This window comes from Heloderma suspectum, chromosome 1 (genome assembly GCF_057233095.1).
Source record: "Heloderma suspectum isolate Gila_16-S chromosome 1, 16-S_ref, whole genome shotgun sequence".
Lineage (NCBI taxonomy): Eukaryota > Metazoa > Chordata > Lepidosauria > Squamata > Helodermatidae > Heloderma > Heloderma suspectum.
The window spans coordinates 66,369,683-66,387,015 of record NC_139458.1 but is presented as its reverse complement, the minus strand read 5'-3'; the positions used below and the strand labels follow the sequence as shown (position 1 = coordinate 66,387,015).

Below are 17,333 nucleotides of genomic sequence, written 5' to 3'. Positions count from 1 at the left end.
GTTTTTATATATATATATATATATATATATATATATACACACACACACACACATACATACACACACACACACACACACACACATTTGCCCAAATTTTAAAAAAAAATGTAGTCTGCACTCAGGCATATGATTTCCATTTATAAAGTATATGAGAACAGTCTGTTCAGTCTATATGATTAAATTCTGAAACGCTCATGTATTTTCCCCAGGCTCACTAAGAACACTGAAAATAGTGAAACAGTGTAATATTCTCTGAATGTCATTGGGAAGCCCAGCCCTATCATGATTCAGATGCAATGCCTACAGACCTGGAGGAATGCCAAAACTTGTAGGAATAAGAGTGTATCTACTCAAAAGTAAGCCTCACTGAGTTCAATAAGAATTACTCTCAGGTAAGTGTGTATGGGATTGCAGCCTAAATTTATTCAGAAAAGAAGTCCTGTTCTGTTTGCCCTAGTCTACTATTGTAGCATTTACAATGGTTGATCAGGTCTCATTCAGCCCATTCTGCTAGGGTGGAGCTCTTTCCTTTTAAGCCAGCCTTGAGCATCAGCAGCCACTTTACCCATCATCTCAGCAGTGATGACTCTCTGGAAATGCCAGAGGGTGGATGAAATTAAAGAGAGGGCCACATTTGGCCGCCAGGCCTGAGCTTTTCCACCTTTGCACTCTCTGAAAGTCTGAGGGCCTTCAGCCAAAGCATACCTTGTTCTATAAACATAATGCCATATGACTTTTTTTAAAAGCTTAGCCTGGCAAGTAATGAAAATCTAGGTTGCCCTGCCTACTTGTCAAGTGAATTTTTTTATTACTATTATTACTGTGAATTTCTGTTCTCTGGGTGTCATGGAGGCCATTCAACACCTAGCAATGGCAGTTTCTCCTGGAGCAAATAGGCAGGGTCCACTTCATTTCTTTGCCTTCTTCTTCTGACATGCTCCCCAGACCAGCCTGGAAGAGCAAGACCACCCCTCAGTTCATCTGGAGAAAAAAAATGCTTCCGTCATCAATTTCTTACATCTGCTAACAGTGAAATCTGCAAAGATAGGTTGTTTACAGCTACATCTTTCTGCAGCCCTCCTCCATGGCAGAGGGTCGGGAGACACCTCTCGAATCTCACTTCCCAACATTGAGGCCAGGATTAGTGGGGCATCCTTTAGATGATCCTCTGTTGTCAGATTCAAGGTCTGCTGTTTAAGGAGGTAGTGAGAAGGTAGTGCTGGGATGGCGCACCTGGTGATTGCGCCAGAGCCAAATCAGTCAGCAGAGATGCTGATACCAAGATAGACTTGGAGTGAATGCCCGATGAAGTTGGCTTCTTCTTCTTCAGCTTCAGTTGAACCAGCTTGCAAGATCTTATCTGTTTAGGCAGTTTCCTTGTTGTGGCAGGATTCAACAACCAGTTTTGATGTTGGAGGGTTGATGAGGATAGCCTTGGAAGGGGATGGTACTGATGGAGAGGCTCCAAGTGAAGCCATGGGGGAAATCACATTAGAGTGGTCAGAAGTCCCTAATGCCCCAAGGGGGAGGGTCTTTGAGCAACAGAGACATCTCCAGGTCTGTGAATGAACAGATGACTAATGGTGTCTGGTCTCTAGATTTAGGGTCAGTGCCTGTTGCCCTTAAAGCTTGCTCCCACGGTAGAACACGGAGTCTGGTGGACCGATTATGATGTGTCTGCTTCGTGAGGGCCTGGCAGAACAAACAAGAGTCTACTTTATGTCCTTTTCCCAGACAAGCAGACGGAATATCCATCTGTTAGGGGAAGCATACTCCCACAACAAACACACTTGCAAAAGGTGCCCCTATGGGTCATAAGCCCTCAGGCAATCATGAGGACCACAAACAGAAATAAAAAATACAAAACAAAGACAGAGGGCAAAGGAGGGCAAAGAAATTTCTTGACTCCTGTGAAACATGGAATTTATCTTAGGCATCAAGTATGGATCAGGTCTAAGAACTACCTTGTCACTGTGAAAAATGCACAGTTGGAGATCAGCAGACAGAGCCCCAACTTCCAAAACCCTGAAGGCACACGTAACAGTGACTAGGAACAGCATTTTGGGTGTTAAAAGCTTGAGAACCCACATGGCCATAGGTTCAAAGGGTACTCATAAGTGCCGTTAGTATATTCCAAATAGGAAAACAGTGTATAACCAGGGGTTTAAGCAAAGCCACCTGGCAAAGAAAACACTTTAGGTGTGGAGGAGCTGACAGGGCTGCTTTCCCTCACAGCTCAGGATGCTGCTTAGGGCAGCTGCTTGTCACTTAATTGTCTTAGAGCTTAAGCCTTTATCCAAACCTGCTTAAAGGAAACCCAGCACTTCCTTTATCACGCTAGGGCCCACCCCAGATCTAATACACCATGACAGAAAAGCTTTCCATGTGGCAGAATATACCCTATTTGTGGACTGCTTCTGAGACATCAGAAGGGTTTCTAAAACCTCTGGGGTATACACAGATGCTGCAACCACCCCTTCTAGGATTCTAGACTGCTAGCCAGAAGAGACCTGGCTGGGGTGGAGAATCGGCCCCTGCAACAAAAGATCCAGTCTGCTGGGCAATCTCCTGGGTTTCGGCACTGACACACTGAGAAGCTCTGGGAACCTCAGCTGGTGAGGCCAACAAGGTGCAATCAGGATCACCCTCCACCTGGGTCTTTTTGATTTTCTGAATTACTGTTGGATTCAGAGGGATGGGGAGAAATGCATACAGTATTCCCTTCGGCCATAGTTCCACCAAGGCATTGGTTCCCACTGCTGATTGACACTGGAATCTTTACATGAACCTCTCTACCTATGTGCTTTCTCTTGTGATGATCCAATGCAGGATGCTTGAACCTTGCTGTGATGTCTAGGAAGATATGCGGATTGAGTGCCCAGTCCATTTCCTGGAGAGACAAATGGCTTAGCCAATCCCCTGCTATGCTGGAGATCCCTGACAGGTGTGCCGCCTTGATCGACCTGAGATGAGTCTCTGACCATGACAGGAGTTCCCTGGCCAGCTTGTGGAGAGAGATTGATTTCATACCCCCTTGGTGATTCGCATATGCTTTCGCAGAAGAGTTATCTGTCTGTATCAACACATGTGCTCCCTGCATGTGGTTACTGAAGGGGAGAAGGGCCAGCTAGATGGCCCTCAGCTCCAGCCAGTTTATGTTCTTGAGGTCCTTTGTCACTGACCAGACTCCTTGCACTACAGCACCCTCCAAGTGGGCTCCCCAACCGAACAGACTGTAGGACTGGTTCAATGGCTTTGATGGTAATGAGATGTTCTACTGCTTGCAGAAACTTTAGATGTTTCTCTGAGGTTTTCTATCATGGGGAGGCAATGAATTTGTCCTTGGGACTTACTGCAAACAACAGCACATAGTTCCTGGATGAGGTCTCTTGTACACACAGGCCTGAAGTGGTTTCTTTCCATAATGCCCAAAATGAAGGAGCCGCCCCTCAATCTGGCAAAGGCAGACTTGTGTTTCTTTCCGTTCTTGGATCTTGAGGTGGGGTTGAAAGACAAGGAAGACCTGGTCCTAGGGGAATGTTTTGCCCCTCAGTTCCATTGGGCCTTGAATCCGGTTGATGGCCAAGCCCTGGAGGAGGCCTTGCTAGAATGAAAGGAATATTGTGCCTTCAGTTTGAGTGCTTCTCTCCTGGCTGTGGGAAGAGCCTTGGTCTTGTCCTTAGTCTTGACCAGCACTTTCTCCAGTGGTTGTCGAAAGTGCTTGGCTCCCTCGAAGTAAGAGTTTGCAAGGCACACTTAAGAGCCCTGGTCAACATCCCAGTTTCTCAGCCAAATATGCCTGTGGGCCAGGATGTTCAAGGTCAAGGTCCTGGCATTCAGCTAAATAGTGTCTAGCACAGAATCCATTAGAAGGGCAGCTGTGAGTTCAATTTTCTTCAGGCCATTCTTAATGGCTTTGGGGGTAGATTCCACAGCCACCAGATCACCTGCCCAGAGACAGATAGCTCTGGAAAAGAATGAATTGGTTGCTGTTGCTCTGAAAGCTGCAGCTGAGGCCTCGGACCCTTTGCGAAGGGCTGACTCAACTTTCTTGTCACATGGGTCTTTGGGGCTCTCCCCTTCCAAAGGTATGACTGCGATGGATGTGAGGGCAGCTCCTGGGCATCCACCGCCAGAACCTTCAGTAGGTCCATGGCCTTAGGAGGAGGAACATACAATGTGTTAACCAGTTTATGCACAGTCTTTGTTTTTGATAGGTTGACCTAGTCTGACTTCCAGACCTTATCAAAGGACTCTGGGATGGAGACCAGCATAGGCCTGGGTGGCCCCTGTGGGAAGGCTGCTTTGTCCCATTTTTGTGCAGTGTCTAACTCCTCTGGGCTTGGCTGTTCCTCAGGGAGTTTCAGTTTCTTGCTTGCCTTTGCCAGGAGTGCTGGAAAGAACTCAGGGGAGAATAATATGCCTTGGCTAGAAGAAGTTTCTATCTCCTCATCTGAGAGCTCCCCTTCCCCTTCATCACTAGGGTCAGAGATTGTGTGCCCCTGTTGAGGGTTTTAGGAGCTTGGTCAGAGCGCTGTTTTCTAAGGGAGAACTATGGGTTCACTTACTTCCCAACTTGGGGATTGAAGCCCTGATGGGTGAGCTCTGGACACTCAGTGAACCCATGCTGCTTGGGGGGGGGGTGAGAAAGAGGAGTAAGACTCCCTGGAGTCCTGAGAACTTGAGGAGCTGGGCCTAGAATTGGATCCCTGTCTCTTGCTGGCTTTATGTTTGCCTTTAGATCGATGGGGCCCCTTCTTGTATTCTTCTTTTTATGAGAAGTATGGGATTGAGGCCTAGATCTAGGCCAGGATCCACTCAGTGCCCCTAGACCCATGTGGTGAAGTTGGAAATGACCCCTTCCCCAGAGATTAGGAACTGAGGGGAGGGGGAGGGGATTGCTCACCCCACCCACCAAGGCTTGCTGGAGAGGCTGGGTCCCATAGCCTTCATGAGAACAGGAACCGGGTGTTTCCTCCATTAGGCAGGCCTCTAGGCCTACTGTGGCCTGGTCACATTTTCCTGTCACTGAGGAGAAGCAGGGAAAGCGCGATCTAGTGGATACATCCCTTGCCTGCCCTAGGTTGAAGGAAGCAGCAAGGACACGTGGAGGGGCTATTGCGCCTGCTACAGCCTCCTGGATTCCCACGACTGCCTCCTGGTATCCTGGGAGAAGCCACTGCTGCCCTCAGCTGTGGCTGCTATTACATGGGCCCACCCAGGCCACAATAGGCCAGGGCTCAAACATCAATCAAGTCTTTGCCTCTCCCCAGCTAAATGAAAATGCCTCCCCCCCTATCTGGAGAAAGAAAGAAAAACTAAAGAAGCCTAAAGAATAAGAGCAACTGGGTTGCACTTTAAGAGCAGCAACTCCACCCAATGTACTGGTTTGCTAGGCCAAGCTGGGATATATGGGTGTCCCCTCCCCTTGAAAAGCAACATTTTGTCCCAGCCTACTAGTTCCAGAGGGAGGTGCCATTCCAAGGTGAAGGAATGCCCTCAGGGAACCTCTGGAGAATCAGGCTATTCAATCTGTAAATCCCAGTTATAATTACATCAAAGGGAAGCAGTGTCAAGAAGCAAGTATTTGTTTCTTCTAAAGCAGCAATCCTGTACACACTTACCTGAGAATGTCCCATTGAATGCTGTGGAATTTATTTCAGAGCAGAAATGCAAATAATTGTGCTGTAAGTCTTTCACAGCGTTTAAATGACAAGAATGAGCTCTTTCATAATTTACTTCCTAGAATCTAGAATTCTAATGCTACTAAAAAGAACAATATCAATTGTATTATTGATGATGATGATGATGATGATGGTGATGTAAAATCAAGATCATACCAGAATTGAAAGCTAAAGGATCATAAGTTAAACTTGTGTTATGGTAAATGTAAGCAAATAACAGTAAAAATTATACAGCATACCAAGTCCCACACTGCTATTTTCAAGTAAATAACTTAGGTGCTCAAACATGGCTTTTTGGTTTTGGCGACTGATTCGACAGAAATAGCATAGGAAACGACAACAACTGGCTACCATTTTAGGAAAAGCAATCTGTGGGAGAAAAACATTGTCAAATAATAGAAAGTATTAATTTCTGCTTAAGTTCCTAATAACATATATACAGTCCACACAAATAAGAGCATCCCCACGGCACATGCAGAGTTTCCTTTGGCAATTAAGTGATGTGAAAATTAATTCAATAACTTTGGATTGGAGATAATTGCTTGAATCCCTAGTTCCCCTTCCACAAACAGAAGGGCTCCTTCTGTTCAAGGAAGGGACTCTGATCTATCAGCACCTCTCATTAGCAGAAGGAGAGGAAAGTGATTTATGCCAATACCCCCACTCCCACTGCACTAAACAATCCATCCCTGGGTTGTTTATCATGACAACCCAAAGTCTGAACCCATGGTTTGGACATCAAAATAAACAACTTAGGGATGGAGCGTCTGCATAGGGAGCAGATGGGAACCGGCACACTTACTCGGTCCTGCTTCCTTTTCAACAACCCAAGGGTAAGAAACGGTGGGTTGGTGATGATGTGCAAATTGGCTATTATTTGTTAAATTCCAGTTCAGTGGACCAGTTCCAGCCAGTAACTACACACCAGAACTGTATTCTGTATTCAGAAGAGTTCAGAAAACAGCTTAGGTGTTCTATAACTATTGGTGCACATGAAAACAATGGGTACCAATAGTTATCACTGAAGTATGATAATGGTAAAACTGTTATGTGTAGATTCAGCCTAGATGAATTTACTGAAACAAAAAGGTTAGCGTGCATGTGTGTGCACACACGTACACACACACACAAAATCTGTGAAAAAGTGCATTAGAATTATTATTCTCTTTTATTTGTTCACCAAAAGGCAAAATAGTGATGCATATCCCACAATATGGCTCAAGTTCTATCCTGAAACTAAAGATCCAATTTAGTTACACTGGTATAAATAGTTATCAAAGATAAGAAAGTATCCTGTGGGCTTCTTCTGTCCCCCCACAAGTACAGTTCTCTCCCCCTATTATGTTTACTATAGGGTAAGCATGCACAGTGTTTTGTTGGGCTTTCTATTAGCTACCAGCCAAAAAGCCCCTATAATAAAATGGCAATTTTGCATGCATCATTAATGTAGATGAGAAACTCATAAATATTTCTACATTATCATGCATGTACTAAGAGAAGAGAAACCCAGTAATTTCTGTCTAACAGTAAAAGCATTAGAATAGTACATCTCAGCCATTTGCATCATAGAGGGCATATCTGGGTCAATACTCAAAACCATTAGTGATTTTCTTCTGACATCTTAAAAACATATGTCATACGTATTTGTCAGCCTAAGTAAAAACTTACAACCATTCAAGTGTCAAATAGCAGTGTGCCCCCAAATTGTTCAGCCTCCTAAAATACCAGCAATAAGTAACCTTAGCATTCTGTAGCTTAACCACCGATAAACGGTATTCTATTGGAACAACTCCAGCTGGCACAGTCCAACTATTTTCTGAGGATTTTTTTTACCCACCTGAACAGCACAGCATCCAAATGCCTCCCAGCAATATATTAAAAGATGTGAACATGTGCCATTTCTGATTTTCTCTCATCTTTTTCTCAGTAAATGAGAAAGAATAATTTTCATCATTTTCGTTATCTATCTTACATTAAAATTTGATATTTTTATAGACAAATATATACATATATATCTGCATTTATAAAGCAGGTATTGGTGACATTCAGCCTACAGTTTTAAAGCTATATATTTTGAAAAGTAGCTCAACTGGAATATATGTCACACAAATATTAGAATATATTAGAAATCCTACAACCTTACTAGTCTTTTCAGATAAATTATTTCCTAGTGGAACAGTCATATAAAACAGTCATATAAATTTAAACCATAAATGTCAAGGAGAAAAGTATTAACTTTGTAACTTCTCCTAACATGAGTCCAATGAGATGAGACACAGATGATGGCACTGCTTGGATGGGCTAATGTAGACTGAGGGATCACACCAGCCCAGAGGGCGTTCATGTATTGGGATACCCATCCCATCCTCCCAGGCCTAAGTGTAAGGTCTGATTTACATAAGCAGAGAAAGCAAGTCATGTGGAGCAACCTTCCAGCTGACTGTACCACTTAAGAATGAAGATGGATTCATACATTCAAACAGAAAATGCCTCCCACCTGCAGTGAAGTGGTACAGTTCCCTGGAACATTGCACCCCTTGATGTATAGATTGGCGTTAAAACTGCATAGTGCCACACAGACTCTCAGCAAAACAACCTAACCAATCCTCCCAGAAACATTAGTTACTGTCACGATTCCCTTGGCTCCCTCTTTCCTTAAACTCCCACGAACACACAAAAGGAGAGGCTTCAGTCTCATGCCTTTAATTCATTATTCACAGGTTCATTACAGATACAAATCCTTGAAGACTCTCTGGCTACAAAGGAATGCCTCTAGGGGATTCAAATAGGATCACCGAAAGTTGTCTGCAGTTTGAAAGGGCGGCTGTCTGGCTAGGCTAACTTAGGGAGGGAGGTCCTGCCCCTTGCGTGCTGCTTCTCTGCGTAGCCTCTCACGCATTGCTAACCAGTTCAACCATCTGACCTCCACCCCTGACGTTTCCCTCTTAGCTCTGCGTCTCCACCTTGCATCTTTTAGATCAACCCCCTCCTCCTCCTGCTTGGTGCTTCTCACAGAGGGGGTAAGGAGGAAGCTTCATGCCCGGCCATCTGGGAGTTGGTAACCTGAGAAGCACGTGTACCCATATCTGAACTGGCTTGTGAAAAAGCCTCCCCCAGTTCTGGCTGCTCCTCTTCTGAATCTGAGCTGCTAACTATCTCCCTGCACTCAGAATCAATGCTGACAGTTATTGTTTGTAATCTGCACAGAGAACATTAGTTACTGAGTGGATTAGAAATGTAGGGATGTCAGAGAATTCCGCCATGGACTCCAGTGAGAGGACTCCCCCGGAATCCGTGGCAGAACGGCTTCCCGCCCCCCGGTGGAATCCCCCCAGGATGGAGCTTACCTGAGGTGGATGCGGCGGCGGCAGCAGCTCCAGCGGCTCCGGCTAGTCTCCTGGCCGGCCACTGCCAGGCTGCCGCAGCCGCAAATAGCGGCCATCATAGAGGCCGCCATTTGCGTACTTGCAGGCAGCCGTGATAGGCTACATAAGTATTTACGTTGAGGATTCCGGGGGGAGGAACGGATCGCCTCCCTCCACCCCAGCGGATGCCCCGACTGGAGCCAGGTAAGGGATCTGTACATCCCTATAGAAATGTAATAAATGAATAGCCAATATATTCTAGAACAGGGACATAATCCAGGCAAAGTTAAGTACTTGCAAAATTCCACTGATTTCAGTGGAAGTTACATGCTTGCTTAACTATGTTCCACTTATATGGATGGGACTTTAAAGGCACAATCCTTTGGGGATAGGCAGCCGCCTCCAAATTTGGAGGTGACCACTAGGGATGGTGGAGAATTCCACCACGGACTCTAATGAGTTCATGGTGGAACGGAACACTTACCTCCACCTCCCCATGGAATCCTCTTTGGCCGGATCCTCCAGCTCTGGATTGCCAGTGATACAGGCAGCCACCATGCCGTATCACTGGCTGAAGGGGACTGACTGCAGACGCAAATGGCGTCCAGGACGCCATTTCAGCCATAAAGGCCTTAGTTTAAAGTAAATGCAGCCGTAAGTGGCTGCATTTAGCTTAAACTAAGACCTTTACGGCTGCAAATGGCGTTCCAGATGCCATTTGCGGCCATGCTTTTCATTCACGCGATAGGCTACTTAAATATTTGTGTAGCCTATCATGTAAAAGAGGGACGCAAATGGCATCCTGGACGCCATTTGCAGCCCTGTTTTTTCACGTCTGCAGTCAGTCCCCTTCAGCCAGCGATACAGCGTGGCGGCCGTAACACTGGCGTTTCGGAGCTGACTGAAGAGGATTCCGGGGGGAGGAACGGATCACCTCCCCCCCCCCGCGGGCAGATTCCCCATGGACCGGAAGGTAGGGAATCCGCCCATCCCTAGTGACCACCTATCCAATGCAGTGCAGGAGAAGCACAGACAGGATTGTTCCCTCCGTGCTTCTCCTGCCCTGCATTTTTGGCTAGACAGCCAATTTTGGCTCTCTAGTTGTGGGAAGGAAGAGTGGGGGAGGAGGCTGGCGGATGATACATGTGTGTCGTGCCGGCATTTCCACCTTCCCTGCCCCGGAACTCCCCCCAAGAATGCCCCATTTTGGCAGTTCCGCGCTGCCTCGCAGGCAGCGTGGAAGGGGAAGAAGGTTGGTTCTCCAGGAACTGACCTCGGAGCACGGGAACCGAGGTCAGTTCCCAGAAACCCATATATCCTATGGCCGTCTAGCTGCTGACTAGCAGCCATAGGATTGCTCTCTAAAATACTTAACTTTAGCAGGATTGTATCCCAATTAACTAATATTTATAGAAATAAGTGCATGTGTGCAAATGTTCAAACAGAAAACTACTTCCATAATAGCAGACAACTTTTAACCTGCCATTCTAGACTATTTTCATGCCTTTTCTCCTTTGAGGCTTTTACTTTATTTTGCAGCTTTAAAGAGCTCTTAACATATTTCAGTTCTAATAGGTGTCAGGGTGGAAACTGAGCCCATAGAGCCCCAGAGCAGTTCTGATTCTGAGGAAGAACAGCAATCCGTGGGAGAGGAGCTCGCTCATCTCTCACAAGCACAGCAGCTGGCAGAGATTCTTCCTGCTGGCATTCCTGGGATAGATAGTGACCCTGGCAGCAAAAGAGCGCTGGAGTGGGGCTTGCTGGATACTCGGCGCAGACGCAGGGAGCGACAACAGATGGAGGACACCGAAAGGAGGTGCTCTGCTCGTTTGGCGCTAAAACAACGGTCACGTCCCGAGGACCCAAGGGAAAGAGGGAGGATCTCTCCCTAGCCCATTAGTTCAGGGTCTTCCTGTAATTCACCTACAAATGGTGAACTGCCTTACTCCAACTGCCTTACCTGGAGCTTAGGCTTCTCAGCTACCTTTCCCCAGTGCTGTTCCTTGCTTTGGCACTAGCAACTAGTATTCTGAAAGAGTCATAAAGTAATAAAGGAATAAAGTCTTGGAAAGAATTCCTCGTCGTTTGTGTCTTGAATTTAGGGATGGGGGAGAATTTCTCCCTGAAACTTCGGGGGGCCGAGTGCCGACGTATTCGGCCCCCCGAAGTAGTTTCGGGGAGAAATTCTCTGCACCCCCCCGCCCCCCCCCCCGGGATGGGACTTACCTTTCACGAATGTCCCTCCCGGCGGCGGTTCAGCAGGTCTTCGACAGGGGCAGGGGCGGTAGCCGGTCTTTCGACCAGCTGCCACCGCCGCCATTCCAAGAAAAGTAAAAAACAAAACAAAACGCCCCCATGATAGGCTACGTGACGATTAACGTAGCCTATCACGGCTAGATTTGCAAAGTCAGCCGTGATAGGCTACGTAAATCGCCACGTAGCCTATCACGGGTGACTTAAAAAAAAAAGCGCGTATGGCTAATGGCGGCCCCCATAGGGAGCCGCCATTTGCGTTCCTTATTTGGTCGCTGTAGTCTACGTAAAGATTACGTAGAGTACGGCGAAAATAAGGGCAACAGTATTTGCGTTGCCCTTATTTTCGCCGTAGTCTACGTAAAGATTTACGTAGACTACAGCGACCAAATAAGGAACGCGAATGGCGGCTCCCTATGGGGGCCGCCATTTGCGTACGCGCTTTTTTTTTTTTTTAAGTCACCCGTGATAGGCTGCGTGATGATTAACATAGCCCATCACGGCTGACTTTGCAGATCTAGCCGTGATAGGCTACGTAAATCATCACGTAGCCTATCACGGGGGTGTTTTTTTTTTTAACTTTTTATTTCGTGGCCGGGCGAGGTGGGAAGCCTCCCCCCTGGCCTGAATTTCGGCCGGGCGAGGAGGGAAGCCTCCCCCCCCGGCCTGAACTTCGGGGGGAGCAGCGAAGTGCCTCCCCCCCACTGCGAAGCAAGCTGCGAGACCAGGTAAGTGACCTTCGTGCACCCCTACTTGAATTGGCTATTGGTGGGGACTGCAAGAGGCACCTAGGGCGCTCCTGACAGTAGGAGCTAGCTCCTGATGCAAATAGACGCTAGGGCGCTCCTGCCTACACTGGGCATTTTGGCGTCGCCAAGACCCTGCACGGAGTGACGTGGGATTTTTGGTGGCCTTGTGTGTGTCAGGACGTCAAGACCTATGTCGCCTCCTGCCCAACCTGCCAGCAGGTGAAGGCCCCCTCAGGCAAGCCCACAGGCTTGCTTCACGCCCTGCCTACCCCCTCAGGACCTTGGAAAATGCTCTCCCTTGACTTCATCACTGCCTTGCCTCACTCACACGGTAAGACCACTATTCTGGTGGTGGTGGATTTGTTTTCTAAGATGGTCCATGTTTTCCGGCTCCACGGATGGCCTAAGGGTCTCATTTCGGATGGGGGGCCCAGTTCACTGCCTATTTCTGGAGGGAGCTACTTGGGCTTCTCCTCCGCCCACCATCCACAGACGGACGGTCAGACCAAGCGCACCAATGCAACTCTGGAGCAATATTTGCGCTGTTATGTCAATTACCAGCAAGATGACTGGTTTTCCTTGCTGCCTCTCACAGAATTTGCTTATAACAATGTCTGCCATGCTTCCACCCGTCAAACTCCATTTTTTGCCAATTTTGGTTACCACCCCAAGGCTTTCCCATCCACCCTAGCTCCCTCTTCGGTGCCGGCGGCCCACGACTTTTTAGAGGAGTTGCGAGCGGTACACCACCTCTTACGGGACTCCCTCGAGCAAGTCAAGACAGCCTACAAAGCCAATGCAGAGTGCAGACTGGCGGCGCCAGCCGGGTCCGTCTCTGCAACTGGGGGACTGGGTTTGGTTGTCCACCCAATACCTCCCCTCTCACTCGCCCACAAGGAAGCTCGCGCCTCGCCGCACGGGGCCTTTCCAGATTACGGCCCAGATTAACCCTGTTGCTTTTCGCCTGGCTCCCCCCCCCCGAAGATCCATCCTGTTTTTCATCGGTCCTTGCTATCCCCCCTGGTTTCTGGCGACCCTCATCACTCGGACGGCTCCCCCCCGCCGCCAGTGCTGGTGGAGGGGGAGGAGGATTTTGAGGTCGTGGAGATTCTGGACTCCCGCCTTTCTCGCAGCCGCCTGCAATATTTGGTGGTCTGAAAGGGGTATGGGCCAGATGAGAAAAATGTGGATGCTCCGTTGCTGCTGAGGTTCTTCCACCAGCTGTACCCCCACAAACCCAGGGCCCCAGGGGAGGAGCACAAGGGGGGGGCCTCATGGGAGTGGGGATGATGTCAGGGTGGAAACTGAGCCCAAACAGCCCCAGAGCAGTTCTGATTCTGAGGAAGAACAGCAATCCGTGGGAGAGGCGCTCACTCATCTCTCACAAGCACAGCAGCTGGCAGAGATTCCTCCTGCCAGCATTCCTGGGATAGTGAGATAGATAGTGACCCTGGCAGTGAGAGAGCGCTGGAGTGGGGCTTTCTGGATGCTCGGCGCCAACACAGGGAGCACCGACAGATGGTGGGCACAGAAAGGGGGCGTAGCGCTCGTTTGGCGCACAAACAACGGTCATGTCCCAAGGACCCGCCTGTTTGCCGCCTCCCAGCTGAGCAGAGCAGAGCAAGCTGCTCCAGCTGGTCCAGGGACTACAGAAGCAGGCAAGCTCCCAGAGAGCGAGCGAACAGAGAAAGCGAACAGAGCGAGCAAACAGGGGGAGCAAACAGGGGGAGCAAACAGGCGTTCGGCAGGGGAGATCAAGGGGGAGGCCCCTAACATTTTATTTATTTATTTATTTTTAACTAACTTTTTTCCATTTATTTGTCTTGTAGCATACACTTTCACACCAGTGGGACTCTGCTTTTAACCTCTACTGAGTAGAGGAGCAGGCACAGGCTAGTCTAGAACAATCACAAAGCTAGACACAAAAAGGGAAAAGAGGCTATGGAAGGACAAGACTCTTCAGTGGTGGTGACCTGCAAGGTGTGTGCAATGTTTGTTTTCTTGCCTGAGAACAACATGGCCTACACCTGCAACAAGTGCAAGTTGATCACGCTGCTGGAAGAAAAAGTAAGTGGACTGGAGCGGCGACTGTCGACCCTCCGGGGAATAAGAGAACATGAAGAGTTCTTGGACAGAATGGGGGAACTACAGCAGCAAAGGGAAGACCAGAAGCTTGAAGAGCAACAGCAAGATGAGGCAGTGGGAAATGCTGAGGTGAAGAAAAATGGAGTAGAGGATACTCCTTGGAAAAGGGTGACAGTTAGGAGAAGAAGAACTAGATGCCACTCTGCACCAGTGGAAGCAGTGGAGCTGTGGAACCGATTCCAGGTACTTGCAGATGAGACTGGAGGACAGCCTGCAGAGGAAGAATCACAGGGGAACCTGCATGAGAGTGAGCAAGAGGCTGAAGGTCAGTCAAACAGAGGCGATGAAACCCAGGCCTACAAGAAGAAGAAGAGAACAGTAGTAGTAGTGGGAGACTCCTTGCTGTGTGGGATCAAGACCCAAGTATGTCGCGAAGACCCGTTGACTCGCCAGGTATGTTGTCTCCCGGGAGGACAGATTAGAGACGTGACTGAAAGGTTGCCTGCACTCATAAAGCCCACTGACAGGTATCCCTTTCTTCTCATCCATGTGGAACAAATGATACCACCAAGCAGAGCTACGAAGAGATGACGTCAGACTTTGAAGCTTTGGGAAGGAAACTCAAGAACTTTGGGGCCCAGATAGTTTTCTCATCCATCCTTCCAGTAGTTAGAAGAGGGATAGAAAGGGAACGAAAAATACTCCGGGTGAATGACTGGCTACGAAGGTGGTGCCGATGAGAGAGATTTGGATTCTGGGACCACGGGCTATACTTCCTGGAAGATGGGCTGATGGCTAGGGACGGGTTGCACCTCACAAAGGATGGGAAGAATGTGTTTGCCCACAGCATGAAGAACTTCATCAGGAGGGCTTTAAACTGAATCCAACGGGGAAGGGAGATGTAATGTTGGGGGTAACAATGGACGTAGGCGCATGCACTGCAACGGAGAGAACAGCTCTGATAGCGCCCAATAATAGTCTTCACAAACATGTAGGAAGAAAGCCAGACTATGAAGCACATGGTCTTCGATGTCTATATACTAATGCCCAGAGTATGGGAAACAAACAGAACGAACTTGAACCCTTAATACAAGAGGGAAATTATGACCTGATAGGTATAACTGAGACTTGGTGGGATGACTCTCATAACTGGAATACAGCAATTGAAGGATATAACTTGTTCAAAAAGAACAGGAGGAACAGAAAGGGAGGTGGAGTTGCACTGTATGTGAAAAATACATATCTCTGCATAGAAATACAGGAGGAGGAGCTTGGTAGCCCCATCGAGAGCATCTGGGTTGAAATAAATGGAGCAAAGAATAAAAGGAACCTGGTGGTCGGAGTCTACTACCGGACACCCAATCAAGGAGAAGACAAGGCTGAAACTTTTGAAAAGCAAATAGCCAATGTTTTAAGGAAGCATGATGTAGTAGTAATTGGGGACTTCAATTTCCCCGATATTTGTTGGGAGACAAATTCTGTAAAACATGGCCCCTCCAGGAAATTCCTGACTTGTGTGGCGGATAACTTCCTCCTACAGAAAGTAGAGGAAGGAACTAGAGGATCGGCTATCCTTGACTTGATCCTAAGCAACAGAGATGACTTAGTGGATAAAGTAGCAGTTACAGGAACTCTGGGGGAAAGCAACCATGTTGTTGCTTTCCCCCAACCATGTTGAGTTCTTGGTTCTAAGGGAAACAAAAGCTGAGTGTAGTCAAACACGTACCCTGGATTTTAGGAAAGCTGATTTTAATAAACTCAGAACAATGATCAGTAAGGTCCCATGGCAAGCGACGCTAACAAGAAAAGGAGTCCAAGATGGGTGGGAGCTTTTAAAAAAGGAAATTCTCAAGGCACAATCACAAACAATTCCAACAAGAAGAAAAGGTGGAAGACAACAGAAGAAGCCAATGTGGCTTCACAAAAAGCTTAGGGATGACCTGAAAACAAAAAAGGACACATATAGGAAGTGGAAAGAAGGCCAAGTAACAAAGGAAGAGTACAGGCAGATAGCACAGAATTGCAGGGATGGCGTCACGAAGGCTAAAGCTGAGAATGAGCTGAGGTTAGCAAGGGATGCTAAAAACAACAAAAAGGCTTTCTTCAGCTACGTGCATAGTAAAAGGCAGTAAAAGGCAGAGGAAAGAAATGGTGGTTCAGCTATTAAATAAAGATGGCAAAATGATAACAGATGACAAAGAAAAGGCAGAGGTGCTCAATTCCTACTTTGGCTCAGTCTTCTCCCAAAAGAGGGTCTATGACCCCCCTGGCAAAGGTGAAGTACAGGCTGAAGGGGCAGGATTGCAGCTTGAGATCGATAGGCATATGGTCAAGGAACACCTAATGACTTTGAATGAGTTCAAATCTCCAGGGCCAGATGAACTGCATCCTAGAGTAATAAAGGAACTGGCAGAAGAACTCTCAGAACCGCTGTCTATTCTCTCCGAGAAATCATGGAGGACGGGGGAAGTGCCAGATGACTGGAGGAGGGCTAAGGTTGTCCCTATCTTCAAAAAGGGTAAAAGGGAGGAACCTGGGAACTACAGACCAGTCAGTCTGACATCAATCCCTGGGAAAATTCTGGAGCAGATCATAAAGCAATCCATCTGGAAGCACCTTGACAACAATGCCGTGATTACTCGAAGCCAACATGGATTTGTCAAAAACAAGTCCTGCCAGACAAATCTGATCTCATTTTTTGATCAAGTAACCTCCCTTGTAGACCGTGGGAATGCTGTAGACATCATATACCTCGACTTCAGCAAAGCTTTCGACAAAGTGCCCCATGATATCCTGATGAGCAAACTAGCTCAAAGTGGGCTAGATGAAACAACGATCTGGTGGATCCACAGTTGGCTACAGAATCGGACTCAAAGAGTGCTTATCAATGGGACCTTCTCAAACTGGGAAGAGGTAACGAGTGGGGTACCACAGGGCTCAGTCCTGGGCCCAGTTCTCTTCAACATTTTTCTTCATGACTTGGAGGAGGAGGTGCAGGGAATGCTGATCAAATTTCCAGATGACACAAAATTGGGCGGGATAGCTAATACTTTGGAAGACAGAAACAAAATTCAAAGTGATCTGGATAGACTGGAGTGCTGGGCAGAAAACAACAGAATGACATTTAATAGGGATAAATGCCAAGTTCTGCACCTAGGAAAAAGAAACCAAATGCACAGTTACAAGATGGGGGATAC

General features: G+C 47.5%; 1 protein-coding gene across 1 annotated transcript in view; it reads right to left on the bottom strand.

Annotated features, from left to right (window-relative positions):
• The window catches only part of RYR3 (ryanodine receptor 3), a 593,263-nt gene that overhangs the window by 255,733 nt on the left and 320,197 nt on the right, over nucleotides 1–17,333 (bottom strand). The window contains exon 42 of the mRNA XM_084844796.1: nucleotides 5,924–6,053. Coding sequence (XP_084700922.1) covers nucleotides 5,924–6,053 — 130 coding nt within the window. The remainder of the gene's footprint in view (nucleotides 1–5,923; nucleotides 6,054–17,333) is intronic.